At 41.3% G+C, this 25,345-nt stretch overlaps 1 protein-coding gene across 4 annotated transcripts; it reads right to left on the bottom strand.

Annotated features, from left to right (window-relative positions):
• Positions 1 to 586: 586 nt before the first annotated feature.
• LOC136764922 (major histocompatibility complex class I-related gene protein) lies at positions 587 to 22,353 on the bottom strand. 4 transcript variants are annotated; one of them, XM_066719305.1, is made up of 8 exons: positions 21,923 to 22,353; positions 12,358 to 12,618; positions 10,835 to 11,105; positions 10,318 to 10,605; positions 8,749 to 8,853; positions 8,464 to 8,496; positions 6,168 to 6,246; positions 587 to 4,298 (listed from the first exon to the last, which is right to left on the bottom strand). In XM_066719305.1, exon 8 carries the CDS (start codon positions 2,778 to 2,780, stop codon positions 1,692 to 1,694), a length of 1,089 nt encoding a protein of 362 aa, XP_066575402.1. In that variant the 5' UTR covers positions 2,781 to 4,298; positions 6,168 to 6,246; positions 8,464 to 8,496; positions 8,749 to 8,853; positions 10,318 to 10,605; positions 10,835 to 11,105; positions 12,358 to 12,618; positions 21,923 to 22,353; the 3' UTR covers positions 587 to 1,691. The 4 variants fall into 4 exon arrangements, with proteins under 4 accessions (XP_066575402.1, XP_066575405.1, XP_066575403.1 ...); XM_066719308.1 differs by having other exon boundaries at positions 12,452 to 12,618; XM_066719306.1 differs by having other exon boundaries at positions 12,468 to 12,618.
• Between the last annotated feature and the right edge of the window lie 2,992 nt (positions 22,354 to 25,345).

The following is a 25,345-nucleotide window of genomic DNA, read 5'->3' as shown; positions in this document are numbered from 1 at the left end:
CTCCAATCCTGGTTTCTGACTCGGGGCAAAGTGTTGTCAGTCCCACCTGTTTCACTAAGCCTTGCTCCTTGTGCTCCTTCCCCGAACCGCCTTCTGGATCCTGACCTTTGCCTGTGACCTCGACCATGTCTTTGCCTTGCCCTTATCAGCCACCTCAAGTACTGCACTTGGGTCCCCTAGTTCCCGTGCCCTGCGGTCCCTGAGACCGTGACACTTATCCATCATGCAATACTATCAGGGAGGCATCTGATTGGCCCCAAATTTATTCTGCAGCATGATAACAACCCCAAACATACAGTGACAGTCATTAAGAACTATCTTCAGCATAAAGAAGAACAAGGAGTCCTGGAAGTGATGGTATGGCCCCCACAGAGCCCTGATCTCAACATCATCCAGTCTGTCTGGGATTACATGAAGAGAGAGAAGCTGCCTAAATCTACAGAAGGATGTTTGGGCCAACCTACCTTCCAAGTTCCTTCAAAAAGTGCAAGTGTACCTAGAAGAATTGATGCTGTTTTGAAGGCATTATGGATTTGATGTCGATTTTTCTTCTGTTCACTCACTTTGCATTTAGTTAATTTATAAATATAATTTATTAGCATGTCTATTTCGGAAAGCATTCTTAATTTACAGCATTTTTTCACACCTACCTAAAACTTTTGCACAGTACTGTACCCCCTTGCTTGCATTACCAGTACTTGTATTGTTTATTTTGATTTCCCCTGTGGCTCCTTTCCCTTAGCTCTTAATGCCTGCACTTACTAGCTTTTACTATCTTGGATCTAGGACTTGTATTGTTTACTGTAAATTCCTATACAAGAATGTAAATTGGAATTTGTAAATTACATTATGCTTTGAACTGTACTGTATTTTTGCACTTTGTATTGCTCTTATGATTTGTAAGTCGACCTGGATAAGGGTGTCTGCCAATAAATAAATAATACAGTGTTTCACAATTGCTAAGACACATTTCTTGAAACCACCCATTTTCTCAAAACTTTAAACACAAAACCAAATCTTCAAACTACATTCACAAAACGATAGGTTATTATCATAACCCCAGTTCCCTGAAAAAGAAAGACAGCCATTATCGAATGGGAAGAGCCTTCTGACCTGTCAATGAGTGAAAGTATATATCAAAGCTGCCCAATAGGGGCCCTGCTGGCAGGAGGAAAACCTGCCCCCGGCATCTGTGAAAAGTCTCCTCCTGACTGCACCTCCCTGCCATTTCTTCATCAGGAAGGTCGTCTGGCTGAGCAACCCCTGAAGAGTAATGGCTGTCTTTCTTTTTCAGGGAACCGGGGTTATGATAATAACCTATCGTTCCCTTTAAAATCGAAAGACAGCCATTACTGAATGGGAAGACTATACCAGAGCTGTCGCAAGGCCTGACACCTGACTAAGCCTAAACCCACAATGACAACTATAGCAGAGTCTCACAGTGCCTGAGGGCTAGCAGTTTGAAGTACCTGGAAGCCCAAGCTTGGGTGCAGCTGGTCCGCCACATTGAGGTGATAGAACCTTGTGAAGATCTGTTGACCGGACCAGGTTGCAGCATTGCACAGTTCTTGCATTGTGGCACCGTGAAAGAGAGTCCACGACGTGGCTTGTCCCCTTGTTCAGTACGCTGAAATGTGTTCAGGCATGGGAACTTTAGCAGTCTCATAGGTGAGCCGGATCGCATTCACCACCTAGTGCGCCAGTCGCTGTTTTGAAACCGCCCGCCCTCTGGTGGTGGAACCGTTCCAGACGGGGCAGAGTGTGTGTAGTCTGTGGTCCTCATCTGATTTGTGCGGAGGGGGATGGAAAGAATCCAGGACAATAGGTTGGTTTATATGGAATGCCGACTCAACCTTGGGCAGGAAGGCTGGGTTCGTCCTGAGAGTACAACAGTCCCTCTGCTTGAGTCCTGTCGAAGCGGAAGCTGCCACAGATCCGCGCTGATCATCTGTGCCAGCGTCGCAAACCACAATTGTCTCAGCCACCAGGGGGCGATCAGGAGAACTTGAGCTCCGTCCTGGCGAATCCTCTACAGTGTCAGTGGAAGAAGTGGCAGTGGAGGGGAAGGCATACAGCAGTTCCTGCGGCAATGGGTGAGCAAAGGCGTCCACGCCTAGCGGGCCGCCTCCCGTCTCCAGGGAGAACCACATTGGACAGTGGGTCATTGCTTGTGTAGCGAAGAGGTCGACCCGAGCTCGTCCCAGCCTCTTCCAGATCTGCTCCACCACCTGATGATTCAGTCTCCACTCTGAGCTGTCCGGACCTCCGCTGGAAAGAATGTCCACCGCTGTATTGGACACGCCCATCAGGTGTATTGCCCGTATGGAGCGGAGATTGACTTGTGCCCACAGGAGAAGTCTGCATGCCACACGATATAGTTTGGGGGAGTGTAGGCCCCCCTGGTGGTTGATATAAGCCACCACTGACATGTTGTCTGTCCAAACCAGGACGTGTTTGTCTGCCAGACCGTGGCGAAAGGGGTGCAGCGCCAGTCGCACCGCTTGCAGCTCCTGTACGTTGATGTGTGCAGCTGACCAGAGACAATCCTTGGACTCCTGTCCCATTTCAGACAGCACCCCACCCTGTTCCGGAGGCGTCTGTGGTGATGACTTCCCGTCTGTGCGGGCATCCGAGGGGGGGAGCCGAGGTGCAGATTGTTCCAATTTCTCCACCAGGACAGTGCCTGCCAGCACGCCGCGGTCACTGTCACCAGGCATTTCACAAACGACTTGATTGATTGATTGATTTTTTGAGAGTCCACTGTTCACTGCCCATTTCATTACAAAGCATACTGGACAGATGTGAATTCATTGGTCAGGCTTTGATAAAATTCACTACTTTGAGTGAATGAGTGAGAGTCTAGCGCAAATTTGAAATCCTGAGGTGCCCTGCAGTGGATGCTGAAGTATATCCAGAGTGACCTCTCTAATCTGTGCAACTACTGTGCAACTACTGCTGTGTCAGCCTGTCATCTCTCTTCCTTTGAAAAAAATCAACAGGCTTATCCTTCAAGATTGCATGTTTCGTGGTTAAGTGCCGCCTCAGATGCACTACTTCATGCTCTCATTGATGAGAATCCCACAGCACTGTGGTCTCGGCTCTTTCTCCTTCCCAGTGTAAGTGAATTCCAAACTTACACAGATTTGATATAGATTTTTTTTTTTAATTACTAATTTTTGTGTGCACACAATAAAGTACAGGGTAGTCTGGCATACTGCCTGGGGGCGCTTCGCGAGAACCACTGTATTAAACTAAATCCCTTATTTTTGAAAGGAGATGTGTAGTTGGACTTGTTTTGGGCCTTGATGCTATTGTTTAAAGAGATAAGTGGCAATACAACTTTCCTGTGGCGCTTTATTAAAACAACAAAAGATAACAGTATGTTTCTGTCACAACTGCTAGTGTTGGTGTATCTTTGTAATTGTTTAGTGAGGTCATGCAATGTTTGGGGTGTAATGCAAAGTAATCTAACAGTACATTAACAAATTACTTTCCCCAGGGAGTAATAAGTATTTAGTTTTCATTTTCATATGAGTAAAGAGTACAATGTAATATATTACTTTTTGTGAGTAACGACCCCAACACTGGTCACCACAGGCCAATTCCATTGCCTGCAAGAGATTTTCCCTGGTATATGGGTTTTGGTCATAGACCTTCCACCGTCACTCAGAGAAAAACTATTCTATTGGGTTGAGGAAAGAGACTTCCAAAAAGGCATGTTGGCCAGTTATGATCCTGCCTCTCCTTCACCTCTTCACCAGATTGAACCCTGCTTCATCTACAAAAATGTATTCATGGGGCATTTCCATAGAATCCAGTTCAAACACTCTCTCTATATAAAAATAGATAAATAAGTAATTTAGCAAGTGATACAGAAAGACAGGCTTCTGAAATAGAGTATTTGTATGCACTCCTGATTTACATACACTACGATATAGTGCAGTTTACAGTAACAGTAGTCTAGTAGCATAGAATTGTACTGTAAGCATCAGCGCTGAAAGTGTCTGTTGTGTACACTTACTTGCACATACTGAAATTGTAGATCTTTGACCCTTTCTGATCTGCGCTCAAAGGGCACTCTGTACACTTGCTTCATGTCTCCTGTTGTGTTGGAGGACATGGTCAATGGTAGGTGGACACTGTTGATTCCTTCAAAGTTTACATTGTGTTCAACAACTCTTTCCTGTATTTCACGCAGTCGGATGGCATTGTTTTGAAGGACCATATCAACAATGAGAGCCTCTTGAGGCTGGAAGGACTGCTATGTTCTCCTAACAGCATGTGGTAGTCTTGCAATTCTACAAAAAGGGAAAATGCACAAATGTATACATTCTGTAAAAATAGTAATGGACATTACTTCTATACGTAAAATGTTGTATGGTAAGAAAGGTTCTCTTTTTTTCCCCAGTCCCCTTTCTATTGACAAAGTGATGTACAGAATCAAATGTAAACTTTCAATGACAAAATAAAAAATAATAATAACCTGTTTTTTTCTCTGAATGTCCTGATTATGGTGGCCACAGAGAATCTACTCAAATTGGGTTGTACTCTTTGTCCTGCTTCCCTCATTGTCATTCTATGAACAAGAACATGGTCAATCACAGTTGCCCGAATTTCATCTGAAATTACTGTTCTTGGTCTTGCTCTTCCTTGTCCTCATACTCTTTCTCCTCGTCCACCACCTGTTACATTTACCCATCCTCCTCTGCCTCTCAGATTGTTTCCATCCATTGTTGGTATCAACATGCAATGCACCTGTGCCACCTGTGCACTGGTTATATTCTGTACAATTGGTTTGATCACATCATTAGAAACAAGTGTGAACAATTTTGAATCATTGTGTGTAAACAATGAATGTCTTTTGCCACACGTTTACCATTTTGCAACACGAGTGCATCACAGTGTGAAATGTGTTTTAGTGAGTGAGAATGTGTTTAGAGTTTTGCAAAAAGAGTGATTGATTAGAGAAATGGGTTTAGGCCACTGAGCATTTGGTTCAGAGAATAGGGTTTAGTGTTTTAGCAATTCAGAAAAACTGTAAAAATAATAATAATAATAATAATAATAATAATAATAATAATAATAATAATAATAATAATTATATATATATATAATTATATAAAATGCTTTTATGTTTGTGTGATCTGATGTATGCTATTAGTGTCTGCTATTAGTGTCTGAGGGTGGGATAATTAGTAATGTATTGAAATGGGTGGGAAGAGGAAGTGTTTTGATTAGTATTGGTCATATACAGTGGGGGAAAAAAGTATTTGATCCCCTGCTGATTTTGTACGTTTGCCCACTGACAAAGAAATGATCAGTCTATAATTTTAATGGTAGGTGTATTTTAACAGACAGAATAACAACAAAAAAACCTGGTGGCCAACTACAAGAAACGTCTGACCTCTGTGATTGCCAACAAGGGTTTTGCCACCAAGTACTAAGTCGAAGGGGTCAAATACTTATTTCCCTCATTAACATGCAAATCAATTTATAACTTTTTTGAAATGCGTTTTTCTGGATTTTTTTGCTGTTATTCTGTCTCTCACTGTTAAAATACACCTACCATTAAAATTATAGACTGATCATTTCTTTGTCAGTGGGCAAACGTACAAAATCAGCAGGGGATCAAATACTTTTTTCCCCCACTGTATCACTATATGATCACTGTCACAGTCTCACCTGCTTATTCCTTCAGCTCACCACCAGAGGTCTCTCTCTCCCGAGTATTAATCCCTGTGCTTCTTTCTCTCAGTTCCCAGATCACTCAGTCACATTACATTCCTTTTATTCACATGCACTTGTTCTGTCTTTCCCCTCTCCCCATTGGTCTTTCACCCTTTACCCAGTCATCCCTTTCTCCCTAAACACAGTATATAAACCCCTTTGTTCCTTAGTATAATCGCTAAGTCTTGTCTTCTCTTCTGAAACATTTCTGAGCATTCTTCCTTGTTTACCTACCGTGTTTAGACTCCTGTTTTCCTGTCCCTGACCACCTCTTTTGGATCTCCCAGTTTAACCTGTTTGCCTGATCGAGTGACCCTGAACTGTTCCTGTTTTCCCTTCTGGATTTCCCCTCTTGGATTGTTTGCTTTTCTGCTTTGCTAGTAGGAGCCTGCACTTGGATCTTTACACTTTGCCTTTGAAAAACGTTACAGAAGACTTACCTACATAATGGATCCAGCAGCTGACGTAGCTGCAGCCTTGGCAGCTCAAGGAACCTTGTTGGGTCAACACGATCAAATGCTGAAACAAATAGAAACAACCTTGGACCAAGTCCTCAAGAAACTAAGTAAACGATCTTCCGATCTCTCCGCAGATGTTACCACAGAAGCCGTTCCAGTTCCATCCACTCCTGCTGTTTCAGATGGTCCTATTCAGATGGCAACACCGGATAAATACGATGGCTCTCCTGACCGCTGTGAAGGTTTCATTCTACAGTGCTCTCTCTACTTCTCTCATCACTCCTTTCCCTCTGATGCAGCAAAAATAGCATTTATTATAACACTGCTCACTGGAAGAGCACTTCAGTGGGCCTCTGCCCGCATTTCATTGGACCCTTTCCCATACTCCGCCAGATTAATCCTGTTACTTATCGCCTCCAGTTACCGCCTCATTACAGAATTGCCTCTTCTTTCCACGTCTCCCTCTTGAAACCCGTACATCCCGCTCCTGCCTCTGATTCTGCTCCATCCAGGGCCGATCCCCCTCCTCCTCGATCTTGATGATGGTCCTGCGTATGCAGTCCGGTCCCTGCTACGTTCCCGTAGCCATAGGGGACACTTACAGTATTTAGTTGATTGGGAGGGTTACGGTCCAGAAGAACGCTCCTGGGTTGCTGCTCCTGACATCTTGGATCCATCCTTGATTACTGACTTTCACAGAACCCATCCTTCTGCTCCTGCTCCTCGGCCCCGTGGCCGTACCCGCCGCTGTCTTCGTCACTTCGGTCCAGCCTGGGCCAATTTTAGGGAGGGGGGTACTGTCACGATCTCACCTGCTATTCCTTCAGCTCACTACCAGAGGTCTCTCTCTCCTGAGTATTAATCCCTGTGCTTCTTTCTCTCAGTTCCCAGATCACTCAGTCACATTACATTCCTTTTATTCACATGCACTTGTTCTGTCTTTCCCCTCTCCCCATTGGTCTTTCACCCTTTACCCAGTCATCCCTTTCTCCCTAAACACAGTATATAAACCCCTTTGTTCCTTAGTATAATCGCTAAGTCTTGTCTTCTCTTCTGAAACATTTCTGAGCATTCTTCCTTGTTTACCTACCGTGTTTAGACTCCTGTTTTCCTGTCCCTGACCACCTCTTTTGGATCTCCCAGTTTAACCTGTTTGCCTGATCGAGTGACCCTGAACTGTTCCTGTTTTCCCTTCTGGATTTCCCCTCTTGGATTGTTTGCCTTTCTGCTTTGCTATTAAGAGCCTGCACTTGGATCTATACACCTTGCCTTTGAGAAACGTTACAATCACAATGTAAATTGGCAGCAGTTTAATGGAGTCTCACTGCTGTGGTTCTGCCGAGTGAGGAACATTTTCCTGAACCCTGTATATATTATTATTTTCCCAGAATAAATATTTCTCCCAGACTGCAAGTGTGGTTTATCTAAGGCCCTCTTCTCCAGCAAATAAAAGTAACAGGAACCTAAACTGTCACACATGCATGCTGGCAGGTGGGATTTAGGGCTCTTTTTCAGAAGAAAATTTTAATTAAATTATCAGTGCATATTTTCAAAATACATAATTTAATGTAATCTGTTCCAATGCCTGCTAACAAGACAGTGGCAATTGTGGGACTTTTTATAACAGTTTTGAACTTTTATTTAAGTAATGGGCATTATACAAATCAACTGTTTAAATTTACATAGGCTATGAGGGACATCTAAAGTGTGGTTTAGTATTCAAACAGTCGATTTATATAAACAAATGTGATTGTCATATGATGAACCTTTGAAACTCATAAGTTTTGGAGACCAAACGTACATTTGAACCTTCAAAGACGTTTATAAAAATGTTTCCACCCTCCATAACCCTGACATAGGCATACATTCTAGCTATCCAGTAGGCCAAGGAAGAACTAAAAAAATAAAAAGACATTCAAGGCTCTCTAATCTTCTCTTTAGCAGCTGGCTGAAAAGAGGAGCAAATTTGCCAGAGGATTAGCCTTCTGTCACAGGCCTGACCATTATTATTATTATCATAATCATCATCTCCCCTATGTGGCTAGCCAACTGTGCACCTGCCAAATAATTAAAAAAAAAAGAAAATAACTTTTAACATAAGTGTAACACCCCTCGGAAAAAACTCCTTTGTCAAAAGAAAACTATTTTGTCCACTGCCTTCAGTCTGTTCCCCCTTTCTCAAAACCCTGCATGGCAATTCTCACAGTTGCGACACCCCACCCAATCTGAACAACCGCATTTGATTTAGTTTGGACTAAGGGAGTTCTGTAGTACTCACTTCTTGCTGCTCTGTAAATGACAGTCTCCAGTCCTGTTAAGACAAAGGTCAGTATTACTGATGAGGTATTCACTGCAGCTTCAAACATTATAAACTCATCTTACTCGGTCCTTCTGTTGAGTAGCAATATTACAACTAAAGTGTCAAGTAATTATTAAACAATACAATGAACACTGGTTACTGCTCTTCTGCATTCCTTATTTCAATTAACACAACCCAGACATTTCTCAAGAAATCTATAAGGGAATTGGAAGTGCAGCTTTAGCAAACAGCTCCCAGTCTTACCTTTTATTTTGATGTACACAATAACACCAAATGCCATTATAAGAATCAAGATGATAGCAATTAGAAACTGGACCCAATAGCCAATGCTGGCATCTTTCTGGGGAACTGCAAACACAGAGAATGCAAATTATGAGATAGAATTATACAAGTATATGATCAGAAAATGACAATTCACAGTTATATAGTCTTACATATTTATTTTATTTTATCTTTAGTTAATTGTGATGAAGCAAAATTAAATTTCTTATTGAACATCTACCTAAAGTGTGTAATTCTGTCACAAGTGCAAAGACACTATGCACTTTAAAAGTCTATACTTAAAAGTTACCATGCCACCTCAGTTTCCAGAGAGTCAAATTCCAATTGCACCCACCCCCAAAAAACACATAACGTGCAATAGAAAAAGTATAAACTTATGAAAACTGACTTTTCACCCCCCTATGACATTTTAATTCTCCAGCAAGTTAATTCACCCCCCCATTGAGCTTGATTTGATGGAATCCATTGACCATTATATAATATTGTCACGTGTGCCTCGGGGGCTCGGGAACAGAGGACCCAGGTGCAGTGCTGGATCGAGGGATCGTCGGGAAGGCGTGGGTCGGGTACCGCCAGATCAGGGCAAGAGAGGCAAGGCAGAGTCGTGGTCGAGGTCACAGGCGGTGGTCGGAGGAGAGGAAACGGGGCTCGGAGGAAACGGGGCTCGGAGGAAACGGGGCTCGGAGGAAACAGGGCTCGGAGGAAACAGGGCTCGGAGGAAACAGGGCTCGGAGGAAACAGGGCTCGGAGGAAACAGGGCTCGGAGGAAACAGGGCTCGGAGGAAACAGGGCTCGGAGGAAACAGGGCTCGGAGGAAACAGGGCTCGGAGGAAACAGGGCTCGGAGTCATAAGCTGTGCTGACGAGACTTCACCCCGAGTGAGGGCAATGAGGGGTTTAAGACAAGGAGCAGGAACAGGAAAGAAAGGTGCAGAGCCAATGAAAACAGAGGACAGGAGCAGAAGTGCACAAGGGTGCTTAGGAATGTTAATTGGGTGATTGATAGGTGAAAAAATAACAATGAAGGGAAAAGGAAAGACAGGGAGACAGCGGCCTCTAGTGGAGATAGAGGGCGATGGCTGAAAACCATGACAAATATTTTTTGACAGAAGAGGAGAGAAATGAAGAAACAGAAGTTACGGCAAGGTAAACTACTTGCTTATATAAGAATATTTAGTATTTATTTAAACATGTAGTTATTTATTTCCCGTTTGCCGCTTTGCTATTTACATTTCTCAGTGCGCTTTCAAAATGTCTCCTGTATTTATTTTTCTTTTTCAATGTGATAAACCCCCCTGTCAACACTGAGAAATGTAAATAGGAAAGCTGCAAACAGGAAATAAATAAAAACATGTTGAAATGAATACAGAAATAAATCGATACATGTCCATGCATTTATTTATTTAATAATTAATTTAATTATAATTATAATTTATTTTCTATGTATTTATTTTTAATTTTGGCATTTCTCCATATAAGAAATGGTTAAAGAAGACTTGCAGTGTAGGAGTGGCATGCTCCCTTCTCTCACCCCATGTCACAGTGACCCTCCCAGTCAGGCTGCTGAATTCCACCTGGCAGCTATAGCGGTGCATGTCCTGCTCCTCGGCTCTCACAGTCAAGCTCTTCCTAAGCTGGTAGGTGTTGTCTCCATTGGGCAGCACCTCTCCGCTCCACACCCCCTCCTCCAGAACAACCCCGTCCTCCCTGAACCACTGCACCATGATGGCCTGGGGGTAGAACCCAGTCACATGGCAGGTGAGCTCAGACACAACAGACAGGGCAGACTTCCTCTGCAGCAGCCTCACTTCAGGCTGAACTACATAGAAAATAAAATACAATAATATTCTTTACAAATGTGGATACTTGTTTTATTCAGTTATACCTATATTACATTTTGGGATTGCCCATCTTTTGATAAACACTACAGCTGAAATACTGCCAAACAATTTGTCTTTTCTTACTGGGTGTGTCCTCACAATACAATCAAGAGGAGCTAAACACTGCAGTTATTACTTTTATCATGATTAAGGATCAGGATCTTTTACCTGTCTTTGCTAGCGCCCTTTGGCCATAATGCAGAATTGTCTTCAACTGTTCTTTGCACTCATTTTTATACATTTTATGTAGCATCTCGATATCAGCCTGGCTCTCTTCCCTCTTCCTCTTGTAGAAAGCCGCTTGGGAATCCACAGCTATCCAGGATTTATTTTGTACGTCAAAGCTGATGAAGTCCTTAGCATCATAACCATGAGTCAGAAAGGAATATGTGCTATTGTCAGGATACAGCACACATCCAGTGTCCCTGGTAAATATGAACTGGGGAAAGGGCAGAGAGAGAAACACTTACAAACCAGTCATTTTTTTCATTCCAGGATGAAGTGCCCTGGAGTTCATTATGATCAAGCTTTTAAATAGTGTTCTGTTTTAGGATGAGTTTGTTCACTCACAACTTTATTTAAAATGTCCAAATCATGCCAACAATGGACTACCCAATTTGAACTTCAAAGAGCAGCCTTAAAAAGCTGCAGTGTGTATGTATTCAAATTCAGCTAGTTCATTTTAAACTACAAATCAAGAACACTGTGCCCAATAAAGCATAGTAGACATTAAATAGAACAGGTGGTTAATAATACCAGTCTTCAAGTATCAGTAGCTCCTGTGCACCACCCATACAGTTGCAATAGTATAGACCAGTACAAAAATTAGATAAACCACAATCAAAATGTAAACATCCACAATATTTTAATATAATTTTAGAAGCATATTACCAACCCTATACACATCCCAAAGCAAGAGAAAGCTAAAGTAGTTATGTGATAAGAGTTGCTGTCTCCCAGTCATCCTTAGATGTTGTGTGTGTTTGGTATGGAGCATTATAAGGGTCAAAATTAATCAATTTGTAAATTAATCATAAATGAATTAGTCAGTTCATAAATGAATTAGTCAATTTGTAAATTAATCAATTTGTCAATTTGTGAATTAATTTGTCAATTCATAAATTGATCAATTAGTCGATTTTTAAATTAATTAGACAGTTAGTAAATTAATACATTAACCAATTTATTAATGTTGCTGTTTGTCAAGTGATGTTTCTCTTTCATTTGGTAAACAAACTTCTTTTTAATGGTTGTCAATCACCCGAGGGGATAGGTTTTGACCTTCACGGGGCACCAATCACACGCAGGAGGGCAGGTCCGATCGATGGTGCTGTAATTGTGTAGCGGGGCTGCTGTGCTGGTGTGGAGGGACGATTTGTTTTGAGAATATTTCATGTTTTGACCCCTGACAACTACTCTAAAGTCTCATAAGTGCTGTATTATTAATGTCCAAAAAGCATATGTAAAAGAGTGCTGTAACCCCATACACACATTTATTTCTCAATTTATACATTTATTTTAAACAAATTCCAATAATTCAGCCACATGTGTCCTCACCTAGGTCATGCTTCTGAAGTCACTTTCAATTAAAGCTTTAAAATAATTGTGCTTTGATTGAATTGGGAGAGACCATATGAGCAACTGCCACTCTCTTCACATTCTACTGTTTTAGCAGGTGTCTTGGCACTCACCGCCTGTGTGATTGTAATGCTGTACTGCAAGTTTCAAGGCAACAGGGAAAATATGTGAGCAATATTTCATAATCTCATTCCTTCTCGCCCAAACCTCAGGAACTACTGACTTGTTGATCCAGTCTACAAGGGAGACTCCTTCTTTCAGACTGCTATTGAAGCGAATGAAAGGCACGCCATCCACAGCTGAAACCTGCATGTACTCCGAAAACTTGGTCCCATCTGTGATCACCATGCCATGGTGCTCCAGGATATGAACAGCTTGAAGAGACAAACATTATTTTATTTCTTTCATATTAAAGCAATGTATTGGTGTACAAACAGGAGCAAAACACACAGGGACTGTCTGCTTAAAGAAAATGCAAGCAAATGGCTTTAATGAAATGTACACGCCTGGTGGAGATTTTATACACTCTACTGCAGTGGATAATAAACTTGGGATAATAAACTTGGTTCAAACTTAGTTCAATCTGCTGAAAATGTGTTTGTCTTACCAGGGTTGACAAAGGTCTTAATAAAAGGGTTTCTGTGTATATGATTTAATCCATATATGATCGATATGTTTCCTGTTTTGGTGGTCACAGGGGTAATTTTCTTATGATATTATAGATACAACATTTCTATAGTTGTGGGAATTATGTATTTGGTTAAATTGCTTAATTGCACTGTATGTCTGAGCCTTTGTTTCCCATGAGTATACTTTTAAGTGCAGGCAGTTGCTAGGCAACCAAGCCCCAGACTGTAGCCCCACATCTGAGGAAAGAGGGTACAATTAGGGGAAAAAGGGTTCAAGATTAAAAGGGGCTGAAAGCAGTAGGAAAGTGAACTTAAGCAGTTTGCAGCAGCAGATGGACTGAATTGGGCCGAATGAGTGTTTTGGACTTCACTGACTTTGGGAACTGACCAATGGACTGAGGGAAGTTTGGAACAGAGGGACATGCAAGCTGCCTTTTGGGGGATAAAGGAATGGGCTAATGCACTACCAAAGAAGAATCCAGAGTGAACAAAATCTACGTGAAATTAAGTCTAAAAGTTAAAATGGGGTTAAGCTCTAAATTGACAGCTAAAGTAGGAGACGAGTATTCTTTTAGCCCCTTTATTATACCCCCATACACACAAACTGCTGCTTCCGTAGCCCGTGTGCTGCTAGCTACTGAGAGCTAAAGGAAAAGGAATGAGATCATTAATGTTAGTACAGTGAAACCTCTGCATTCTGCCTCTTACGTGCAGGTCTACTGGACAGTGTATTTCTCAAGCAGTGTTGGTTAAGTATTCTGGTGCATCCTTGGCTTTAGCGGATGGCTTTTGGCTTTAGTCTTTTGACTCTGCCGTTGCATCACATAGTGGATTACCTGAAGAAGAGCAGGTTGTGATTGAGGAGTGCCACACAGATGCAGATCTGACACCCCTGGGGGGAGACTACGATATATGACTGGGGAATACTATAAAAGACGGAGGCTTACCAGCAGAGTGATCGCAAGGAGTAGATAATCCCAAGACAGTGTTGATCATTATGGGGGAACAAATGTATATTTTAGTGAAGGGATTTTTATTTTTGTTTTGTGTAATTTTACAGTTTTACAAAAGAAAAAGCAAAGCTGCAGACTCATGTTGCACTCTAGACTAAAGTCAAATAATTTTATTGAAGCAATAAACGCACAGAAGCACACCCAAAAGCACTAAATCAGAACAATCACTGAGTTGCTGCATCTTTTGGCCACCTACTTGGGGGACAACCCTACAGAACTGGTCATGCTTGTCTGCTATTTCCGCCTGGATGCACTCGCACCACCTCAAGCTCAACCTCTCCAAATCGGATCTCCTGTTTTTCCCCCACTCTTCCTCACCTTCTGCTGACCTCCCCATCTCGATCCCCTTGGAATCCACCACACTCTCTCCTTCTTCTTCCACTAAAAATCTAGGAGTCACCCTCGATCCTGCGCTCTCCTACACCCAGCACATCACCACGCTGACACGCACCTGCAGATTCTTCCTGAGCAACATACGTCCCTTACTCACCAACTACTTGACTCAGCTGCTCGTCCAGTCCCTGGTCCTCTCCCGCCTGGACTACTGCAACTCCCTCCTGGCTGGCCTGCCTGCATCCACTACCCGCCGCTCCAGCTCATCCAGAACTCTGCGACTCGTCTGGTATTCTCTCTGCCACGATTCGCACACGCTACTCCACTGCTCCGCTCCCTCCACTGGCTCCCGATAGCGGCACGCATTCAGTTCAAGACACTGACCCTCACCTACCGCTGTCTCGACCACACTGCACCAAGCTACCTTCAGACACTCGTCTCTCCATACATCCAGAAGACTAACTCTGCCTCCTCTCCACTCTCCTTCCTCCAGAGCCACTCTTTCTCATCCCTGAACCCTAAATGGTGGAACGACCTGCCCACCGAAGTCAAAATGGCAGAGTCCTTGACCTCATTCCGGCGCTTACTCAAGACTCATCTTTTCCGACATTACTTGTAATATTAGTCCTTTTATCCCTGCTAGATAGCACTTCACAGTTTTATTATGCTCCTTGCGCTTTTGATTGTTTTCCTCCTTGCTCCCTTTCCCGTAGCCCTTGACTGTGACCCAACATCTTGACAGTACTTAGCTTTCACCTTCCAGGATGTAGGACCTCACTTACTGTACTTGTGTAAATTGTAAATTGGAATATTTTTGCACTTTGTTTTGCACTTATGTTGTAAGTCGCCCTGGATAAGGGCGTCTGCCAAGAAATAATAATAATAATAATAATAATAATAATAATAATAATAATAATAATAAAGAGGTTCACTTTATTTTGTATTTATTAACGTTCGAGACGCCTCCGGTACCGCCATGTCTCGAGACTCTCCACCTCCCCAAGTGACAGCAGGGGCTCTTTGAGCCCGAGCTTCCACCTCTCCCTGAGCCCCTCTGTCTCCTCCACCAAGCCTGCAGCTTTGGAGACAGCTGCGCCTGCTGCACCATCTTTGTGACAGCCCTCCTTAGTGTTTTGCTCCAATGCAAAATTAGTGCATTAAAAGATGTGGTGAATATATAAGTATTTTTCCATAATTATTGTATCTGCCTACAACTGAACATTTACATTTTCAAATTTACAGAATCAGAAAATCAGAAAGAAGATCTTTTCTAAATCAACAACTTCAGGAAATCTGTTTAGTTCAATTATTGTCTAGTCTTTTTATTATTTGTTTTGTAATTGTTTTTTCAGGTGCTGACTCCAGGCTACTTCATGGTTGTTGTAGATCAGATCGTCATACATGACCACCTTCGTTCTATACTCACTGCCTTTTTTTTTTTGCTACTTATTACGTATTAAATATTCAGCATCCATTGCACTAGAATTAATTCACATATAAGATTTAGTCTATATAATAACTTGAGAACAGGCATTTATCTTGCAGAAAAATATGCTTTTTATTTAGAACACAAGCATTGCTGCTTACATGTTCACCATCTTAGAACCAGAACTGAACTAACCGTGATGACAGAATGGAGGGACTAGTGACTCAATTACCAACAAAGTACTGCCAATGACAGACCAGTCTGGAGCTGTGCAGGCCATTCTGCAGGCTAATGAATCATCAGCAAAGGCAATAAGCACAGGAAAGCACATGAGACTGTTGAGGGCACAGAGTGAATTGTTGAGATGACAGAACAAAATATTACTGACATTCACTACTTATAATGAAATTATGATGGAATCCATACAGGACACCAGAGGCGCCATGCAGCCAAATGTTTTGGGGGGCCACAATCAGAAAACAAATTATGATTGTTACAAATGGTTGGTATTTAATGCTTTTAACTACATCTATAGGTTATTTTAAATATAAGTGTACTTTAATGTACTGCTCTACACACATATTCAATAATATTGCTCCGCTGTTTTGGTTGTATTCCAGCCATTGGTATTTCTGATACCAGTTACTGATAAAACATCTTCGCTTGGTTCCAAACAAAGTACATACTATTTATTTATTTTCAACAGGAAAGGATCTAAAACAAACTATATCAAAGTTTAGTTACATCTACTTGTATTTCTGCATATCCACACAGCAGTAGATCACATTTTACTAATTGTAAATGTTCATTGCACTCCAGATTCATAATACCCGATGCAATGCAATCTTTAATTTGAGGGTAGTTACATTCAAATTGGGGTAACGGTGTAGGATTTAAACCCATTTTTAGGGGCTCAAAGGTAATTGGACAAACTAACATAGTCATTCATTAAATTGTGAGTTTCAATACTTGGTTGCAAGTCCTTTGCAGTCAATGACTGCCTGAAGTCTGGAACCCATAGACATCACCAGATGCTGGGTTTCTTCCCTGGTGATGCTCTGCCAGGCCTGTACTGCAGTTGGATGTAACTACCCTCAAATTAAAGATGAAAGTCTACACTTAGAGCACATCTTGATTGTTTCCTTTCAAATCCATTGTGGTGGCGTACAGAGCCAAAATGATGACAACTGTGTCACTGTCTAAATATTTACACCATGATAAACTCATTATTTTGGGGGACTTTAACATACATATTGATATTAAAGACGACCCCCTCACTGTTAGTTTCTTGTCTCTATTGGAGTCTGTAGGCTTCACTCAGCATGTGTCAGGACCCACACATCATCACAATCACACACTAGGTCTAGTTATTACCAGTGGGGTAGAGATTCACAACCTAATAATATCACCCCAAAACCAGCCGATTTCCGACCACTGCCTTATTACATTTGAGCTACCTGGAACAGAATCAGACACACAGGAGAGGAACACAGAAACTCGTTGCCGTAAATCCTACTGCTATTCATAAATGTACTACTCTGTTGCCTAATGCTAGCTTTATCAAAACAGCATCTGTAGATTAATTATTAAATAATTAAAACAAGACACTAAGCACTGCTTTAGACGCAGTAGCCCCATTTAGGACACGACAAATTAAACCAACTAAATGCTCACCATGGATTAACGAACACACTCGCCATTGCCATTGCCAATGGCCAATGCCATTACAAAACAGATAGAACTGGAAACGTACTATAGCCGACACATGCAGTCCTTCACAGCCCCTGCCTACCTTAGACTCATTTAACGCAGTAAATCACCAAGAATTGGTCTCCTTAATTACTAAAATGAAAACTACAACCTGTGCACTAGACCATATACCCACTAAAACAATCTCTGCCATTAATTATTCACCTAATACACAATATTATTAATGTCTCTTTATCCTCAGGATCTGTTCCCGAATTGTTTAAAATATCTGTAATTAAACCACTTCTTAATAAATCCAGTGCCGACCCTAACTCACTTAAACACTATCGACCTATTTCAAACCTTCCCTTCCTTTCTAAGGTTCTAGAGAAAGTAGTTGCAAACCAATTGCAAGCTTTTTTAACTGATAAAATTTCAGTCAGGCTTCCGTTCTGGCCATAGTACAGAAAAAGAGTTAGGAAAGAAACTAAAGAGCAGAACCTCCACGGTACTTTCTCTGAAATACTTCCGGTACCATGAGCATGGCCATGGAGACAAGCTGAGATTAGAAAGTTTAACACGTGGTTGAAATCTTGGTGTATTGGAGCATTGGTCTTTCTACTGGGATAGATGGGAGATATACAAACTGGACGGTCTACACCTAAACAGAAGGGGGGCTAATGCATTGGAAGAGCGTATGTGCAGAGTAATTTAGAATCTTTTAAACTAGGGACCAGGGGGGCAGGGAGCTCTGACAATGGGAGATTTTCCTCTAAGGAAAGAAAACAAAGGGAAACTGCTAGTAGGAAAGTCCTGAAATGTTTTAACCTCAATGCCAGGAGCCAGAAAACGATGGGGACGAATACAAGTTGAAAGGATACACACAGTTTAGGAGGGAAAGGCATAATCGAAGAGGTGGTGGGGTAGCATTATATGTCAGAAATTATATTGTGGCAGAAGAACTCAAATTAGTAAATCCCAGTAACGAAACAGAATCTTTGTGGGTTAAACTTTTGAACAAGAGATCCGGAGGATTAGTGGTTACAGACCACCCAAATCAGATATTCAGATAGGTGTTGCATTGTACAGTGTAATCAGGACTGCATGTAGCAAGGTTGTGGCTGTTCTGATGGAGGATTTAATTTTCCCAAACATAAACTGGAAAAGCCCAGTTGGAAATACAGAAGCAGAAATAGAAATGGTTGAGATGGTAAATGACTGCTTTCTAACTCAATTTGTCAGGGAACCAACCATGAAGAGTGCATACATTGACTTGATCTTTTCAAATGACCAAGATATAGTCAGAGGGACACTAGTTAGAGAACCAATGGCAAACTGTGATCACAATATGGTTAGCTTTGAGGTATTCTTTCAAAAAACAAGGATCAAGTCTAAAACAATGGTCTACAATTTTAGAAAATCAAACCTTGAAGGTATGAGGCAGCACTTAGAAGAGGTAGACTGGAGCACACTAGATACAGATTCAGTTGAAAATGGATGGTTACATTTTAAGAATATACTACTTGAGGCTCAGGAGAAGTTTGTACCAAAACTTAGCAAATTGAGGACCAAAAAACACTGCCCTAAGTGGTTTAATAGAGGTATGCAAAAAAATATAAAGAGAAAGAAAGTGTTGTATACAGCAAATGTCATACCAATCCACAAGAAAGAGGACAAAACTGAGCCAGGACATTACAGACCAATCAGTCTCACCTGCATTACATGTAAAATGTTGGAAATAATTATTAGACAGAAAATAGAGGAGCATCTTTATGAAAACCATATTCTTGGAGATAGTCAACATGGGTTTAGATGAGGAGTTCTTTGAACATGCAACTGCAGCTGTAGATCATGTGAAAGCATATGATATGATATACTTCGATTTTCAAAAAGCTTTTGATAAGGTTCCACACCAAAGACTGATCCTCAAATTGGAAGCTGTAGGCATTCAGGGTAATGTAAGTAGATGGATTATGAACTGGTTGATGTATAGGAAACAGAGGGTGTCGATTAGAGGAGTTGCTTCTAACTGGAGTGAGGTTGTTAGTGGAGTTCCACATGGATCAATACTAGGGCCTTTGCTTTTTCTAATCTATATTAATGATCTGGACTCTGGGATAGTTAGCAAATTTGTCAAATTTGCAGATGATACTAAAATTGATGGTTCAGCAGATACAATCTCGGCAGCACAGGCTATTCAAAGGGACTTAGATAATATTCCGTTGTGGGCCGACACCTGGCAAATGAAATTCAATGTGGACAAGTGCAAGGTAATACATGCAGGTAACAAAAATGTCCATTATAATTACACTATGGGAGGAATAGAACTAGATTAAGTAACGCATGAGAAAGACCTAGCAGTCTACGTGGACTCCTCACTTTCTCCATCCAAACAATGTGGGGAAGCAATAAAAAAGACAAACACAATGCTGGGGTATATTGTAAAAAGTGTAGAATTTAAAACAAGGGCAGTAATGTTCAGACTGTACAATGCACTAGTTAGAGCTCATCTGGATACTGTGTACAGTTCTGGGCTGCACACTTCAAGAAAGATATTGCTGCTCTAGAGGCAGTTCAGAGGAGAGCAACCAGACTTATTCCAGGTCTGAAGGGAAAGTCCTACTGAGAGATTGAGGAACTGAACCTTTTCACCCTGGAACAGAGGAGACTATGTGGGGACTTGATCCAAGTCTTCAAAATCATGAAAGGCATAGACTGGATAGGATCATTGGATCACTCAGTTACTAATGGACACCAAACGAGCACGATGCACGATGGCCTCCTCTCGTTTGTAAACTTTGTTTTGTTGTAAATGTGGATTTCTCCTTTCCTGACAACCGAGTGACGTCATGGTATGTCAAATAGCGACTGTTTTTAGGACTTAGCATATTATTGCATATGCAAGCAGGAGAAGGGTGCGATTCATCAAACATTTTAGGTGCAAAGAAGGACTGTTTTTCTGTCCAAGTTTAACACTACTTTGAAGCTGTCCTTAACACGGACAAAACACAAATGAGGCTGTGGCGTTGGCAGAAAATGGGTGTGCAAATGTATTTTCAATGATAGCCCTTTGCAGCATATGACATATGACAAGGCTGCTATACAACTACGGAGGATCATTTATGACAAACTTTTAAAATAAAGATATAAATGTCATATGAAATGCATTATTTTGTAAGTCACCCTGGATAAGAGCGTCTGCCAAGAATTAAAAAAAGAACAATAAATAAAATATGAAATAAATTAATACATATACAAATAGATGCATAAAAAGAGAAATACATCTAAAATGTAGGCTATTTATCTAATTGTTTATCTATTTATATATACATATTTTCCCTATATTTATTTAGTATTTTATTAATTTATGTATGTATATGTATGTATTCATTAGGAACAAATTATGCTCCATATACAACAGCATAATTAGTCAGCAAAGGCAAATCCGCCTAAGAATCTTTAAGCAAATAATGTCTTTCCTTTAACTCGCCCAATGATGATGTTAAAAAAATATTCGGGCTGGATAGTTATTTGACCGGCAATATTTGACCTGTGTGAGGAGCTGAAGTGAGATCTGGAAAGCCAGACAACTAGATCTCATGCAATACCGGTGTGCAAATGGCACTGGCAATCTACACCATTAGATCATGCCAGAGACCGGGAAGGGATCAGCATGGTGAGCCAGCCAATTATTATTTATTAGCAGACGACCTTATCCGGGGCGACTTACAAAATATAAGAGCATTACAAAAGTGCAACCATACGTGCTTCATCAAGTGAAAGGAGCTTTGGGAAAAACAGGCAGCAATTACATTACTTTCCCGAGAACACATTAACGGCCGAACGCAACAAGGGAACTTTTTTAATTATATTTTTTCTGTCATGCATACTATTGTAGTGAGATATTGTACAGTGTTATTTTGTGCTTAACCTCGCCTTTCCTGCAATCAGAACTGGTCGTTAATAGCGTTAGCATTCCAGACATTCCAAGCACGTAGTTCGGCCAATCGCTGTACTAGGGCGGGACTTGCGGGCTCTGGACAAAGCGGAGTTTTAATTGTCTCGTTTCAATTGGCGCTTTCGTTTCTTGTTTTGCACTTTGTGTTGTTCACTTGATTTTCCCAGCAGGCGTACACTGACCCGCGGACGTAATGACCTATAGCTCTGCTAAGTACCGGTTTGTTTAGCTTGTTTAACTGCACCTGCATTCATAACCATAGCACTGCAGATACTGTTTGATAGTTACTTAGCGAGTGTCTGTCAAGGAGTAGGGGCACAGCAGCTCAGTCTCATACAGCCTGCCTCACAGCTCACAATGCTCTCGTCGCCTCTTACTTCTTCTGTATTCAGGTTTTTGTCTCTCTCCGTTTCTTTAACTTCCGATACATTATCTGTTTAAAATATTAGCACCTTTTATTTCAATCCCCGCGAATTACTAGACTAATTAATATACTTTCATGTAAGTATTTTTCTTATCTCAGTAAATCTACTGAATACGTATGTTAGGATATACCTCTATGACATTATAATATGCTCTTATTAATGTTTCGTTTTACCCTGCAAAAGCAAACAATAACACACTACTTACCCGCACAGGCCCACTGAAAGCAAAAGAGGAAACAGAAGACTACAGCTCGGATCATCTCCTCGAATTAGGGGTGGTTAAATTAAATCATCCATTCTATTATCCACACGAAATAGTCCATTGTTTGACTGTCATAAAAGTGCGCTCACTTCAGAGTTATATTACACTCCCATTATGTTTTTCAATACAGTTGCTGTATTGACCGATGGTCTAAAGAAAACACGAAATCGAGCGGGTAGCAATTAATTATTTTTTTATGTCATGAACTAACTCCTGTATAGTGTATCTAAAACAAGAGAGTACCGTATTGTCATGTATGCAGAAGAAGGTGTACTGCCACCTATCGGCTGGAATGTAGAACTCATCAAGAGAACGCTAGAATGGAAAGCGGTAGCAGAATAAGAGAATGCAATTTAACAGAAGACACAACAGATACCTCCAGCGCTACAAGTTGTTTCATATGGAATGCCATTTTAGTCAATATTAAATTAACAAATAAATAAATAATAAATAATAAAGTTCTTCATCAGAAAAATTAACCCCAGCATCTTGCAGTTGTTTTATTGTTGTTTTTCTCAACATGTTTTGTTCTTTTGGGGGGTGGATCTACCTCTGGAGAATGAGGATCCTCGGATTGTTGTGGTGTGCCACTAACTAACTCCTGATGGAGGTCAGGAGGTGGTCTTCTGACTCATTAAGGGGATCAGAATCCCTAACATCATTCTCAGTCCCACAAAGCCCTGACTCACCTCCTTGTGAGACAGATGAAATGCCATGCAGAGCCTGTATCTTGATCCACCAATGATGTCAAGAATGAGATCTGTGAATTCTCCTCGTTTGTGTGGCTTGTTCCCTGTTTGAGGGTATTTTGACTCACTGTGGTCTTTGGTGGCCTTCTGCTTTAAATCCTTCCACCGTAATTTCACTTGCTCTACCATTCGTAGCTGACCAGCTCCTGTGGCATTAACATTGCTGGTAATGTCAATCCAAATGCCATGCTTCATCTTGGCTGTCACTGGGGTTCTGTGACCTGAGGTGTTGAATGTGCCCATTAGGCTGTCATAATTGACTCCAGTAGGGCTTGCATTTCAGCAAAGGTGAAATTGGTCCCCTTCAAGCTAGTTGCTGGTACATCCATGTTCTTTCTGTCTCTGCAGCTGCAACTGATTGTTTATATTGACATATGCTAAATCATATTCAGGTGTCAAAACAGGAGAGGTTAATTGAGCAGTCTTTAAAGCAATTGTAGAAACAAGGGACCATTCCACAACAATGAAATCCATTGTTCACCGTCTACAACCAGGGGCGTTGCAAGGGAGTAGGCATCCCACGGCCTGGGGATGTAAAAGTAATTGTGGCCTCGGGCCACCCCCTTCCCCCCCGCTCACATGGCAGAAAACTCTGATGCACCCCCCCGCCCCCGCTCTCACGGGAGAAAATACCATCACCGTCAGGAATTATTTTGCCTGGGGCCCCTACATACCCTAGAATCGCCTCTGTCTACAACACCACAGGAGAAGATATACCACAAGGATTCACACTGAACGCCCCAAACCACTTTGAGAATACAAATGATGAACTTCATGCAAGATTTAGATTTGGTCGGGAGGACATTCAGTTCATTACCAATATACTTCAACCACATCTGGAACACACCACTCAAAGAAGTTATGCCTTGATTGTGGAGGAACAGGTCCTCATGGCTTTGCACTTCTATGCATGTGGAGCATTTTACCAAGTCATTGGAGACAGTTTGTGCCTCCATAAATCCACAATCAATTCTTTGGTACACTGAGTTTCCTCTGCATTGGCCAGCCTGGATGGGGCAGCTGCCATGACTGGACGGCTGTCTGGTTTCACTGCCCGGGTTAAAGAGGTGAGCCTGAATGTGAGGCTTCGCACTGTGTCATTCACAGAGAAATGCTGGCTAGCCGAAAAATGTCACCCGAATTTACCCGCTTACCTGTGCGACATATTCAACCTGCTCAATGAAGTCAATCTGTCATTTCAGGGGAGAATGACAACTGTCTTTAAGTTGGCAGATAAAGTGGCTGCATTCAAAGCCAAACTGGAACTGTGGGGATGGCGAGTGGACATGGGCATATTTGGCATGTTCCCAACATTAGCAGGGATTTGGGGAGAGACTGAGACTGGGCCGTCTTTCTCCCAGCTGGTACGCGATCACCTAGCTTCGCTGTCAGCGGAGTTCGAGCGATACTTCCCAACCGCCAAACACCCACGAACTGCAAAGGAATGGATCCACGACCCATTTGTGAATGTCCCTGTTGAATCATCCATGTCTGTGCAGGAAGAAGATCAACTCCATGAAGTTGCAAATGACGGTGGCCTTAAAAGTATGTTTGAGATAACTTAATCTCTGCCGACCTTCTAGATTAAAATCAAGGCTGAATATCCCGAGATAGCCACAAAAGCACTGAAAACATTGCTTCCATTTCCAACATCCTATCTCTGCGAAGCGGGGTTTTCCGCAATGACGGCAATAAAAACTAAATTACGGAGTACCCTTCAGGTGTCGCTGTCTCCCATCACCCCTAGATGGGACCGTCTTGTTGCCGGGAAACAAGCTTAGGGCTCCCACTGATTCAGTGACATGGTGAGTTGCAATGTTTTTATTATATGGTCATTAGAGAAAAATATATAATTATTATTATCGATATTCGGGTCATGTGGTAAGAGGATTACAAAATCTGGATCATTCTGATTCAGATCAAAAGTTTAGAAAAACTGGTCCCAAGTGATTAATTTGATTTGCTAAGAATAGCATGGTGTCTCGGAGCACACCGCTGTCTTCCGTATTGTGCGCACAGCAGCTTGCATACAGACTCAATGTCCTGTTGATTTGGTCTGAATCTGTGAGAAACCACGCCCCATTCATTTGAATATACCAAATGGAAAGGTGACATTATGAAAGTGCCATGAAATACAGAAATATGTCATTATGAAATTAAAGTGCAATGAAATACAAAAATGTGTCATTATGAAATAAAAGTGCCTGGAAATACTTAAATGTGTCATTATGAAATAAAAGTGCTGTGAAATACATAAATGTGGCATTATGAAATAAAAGTGCCTTGAATTAAATACGTGGCATGAAAAACATAATTAAAATTATATATATATATATATATATATATATATATATACTATTTATTTATATACTGACTCATTTATATATTTATATTTATATGTATTTATATATTTATTGTCTATATATTTATTTCATTTATTTATTTCAAGATTTATTTCATAGCCATATTTATTTATTTATTTATTTAATATTGACTCACATGGCATTCCATACCGGTTCCACTGGCTTAGAGCTCCTTTGTAAAACCAGGCCGCTTTGAAGGGTTTGGTTTGTGTTTGTGTTAAAAACAGAGACAGAACAACACTACGAGCGATACA

Source organism: Amia ocellicauda, chromosome 12 (genome assembly GCF_036373705.1).
Source record: "Amia ocellicauda isolate fAmiCal2 chromosome 12, fAmiCal2.hap1, whole genome shotgun sequence".
Classification (NCBI taxonomy): Eukaryota; Metazoa; Chordata; class Actinopteri; order Amiiformes; family Amiidae; genus Amia; species Amia ocellicauda.
This window is presented reverse-complemented; position numbering and strand designations above follow the sequence as displayed.

Coding starts and splice junctions, on each gene's coding strand:
- LOC136764922 (XM_066719305.1), bottom strand. CDS start 2,780: ATGAAATGGGCAGTGAACAGTGGACTCTCAAAAAATCAATCAATCAAT.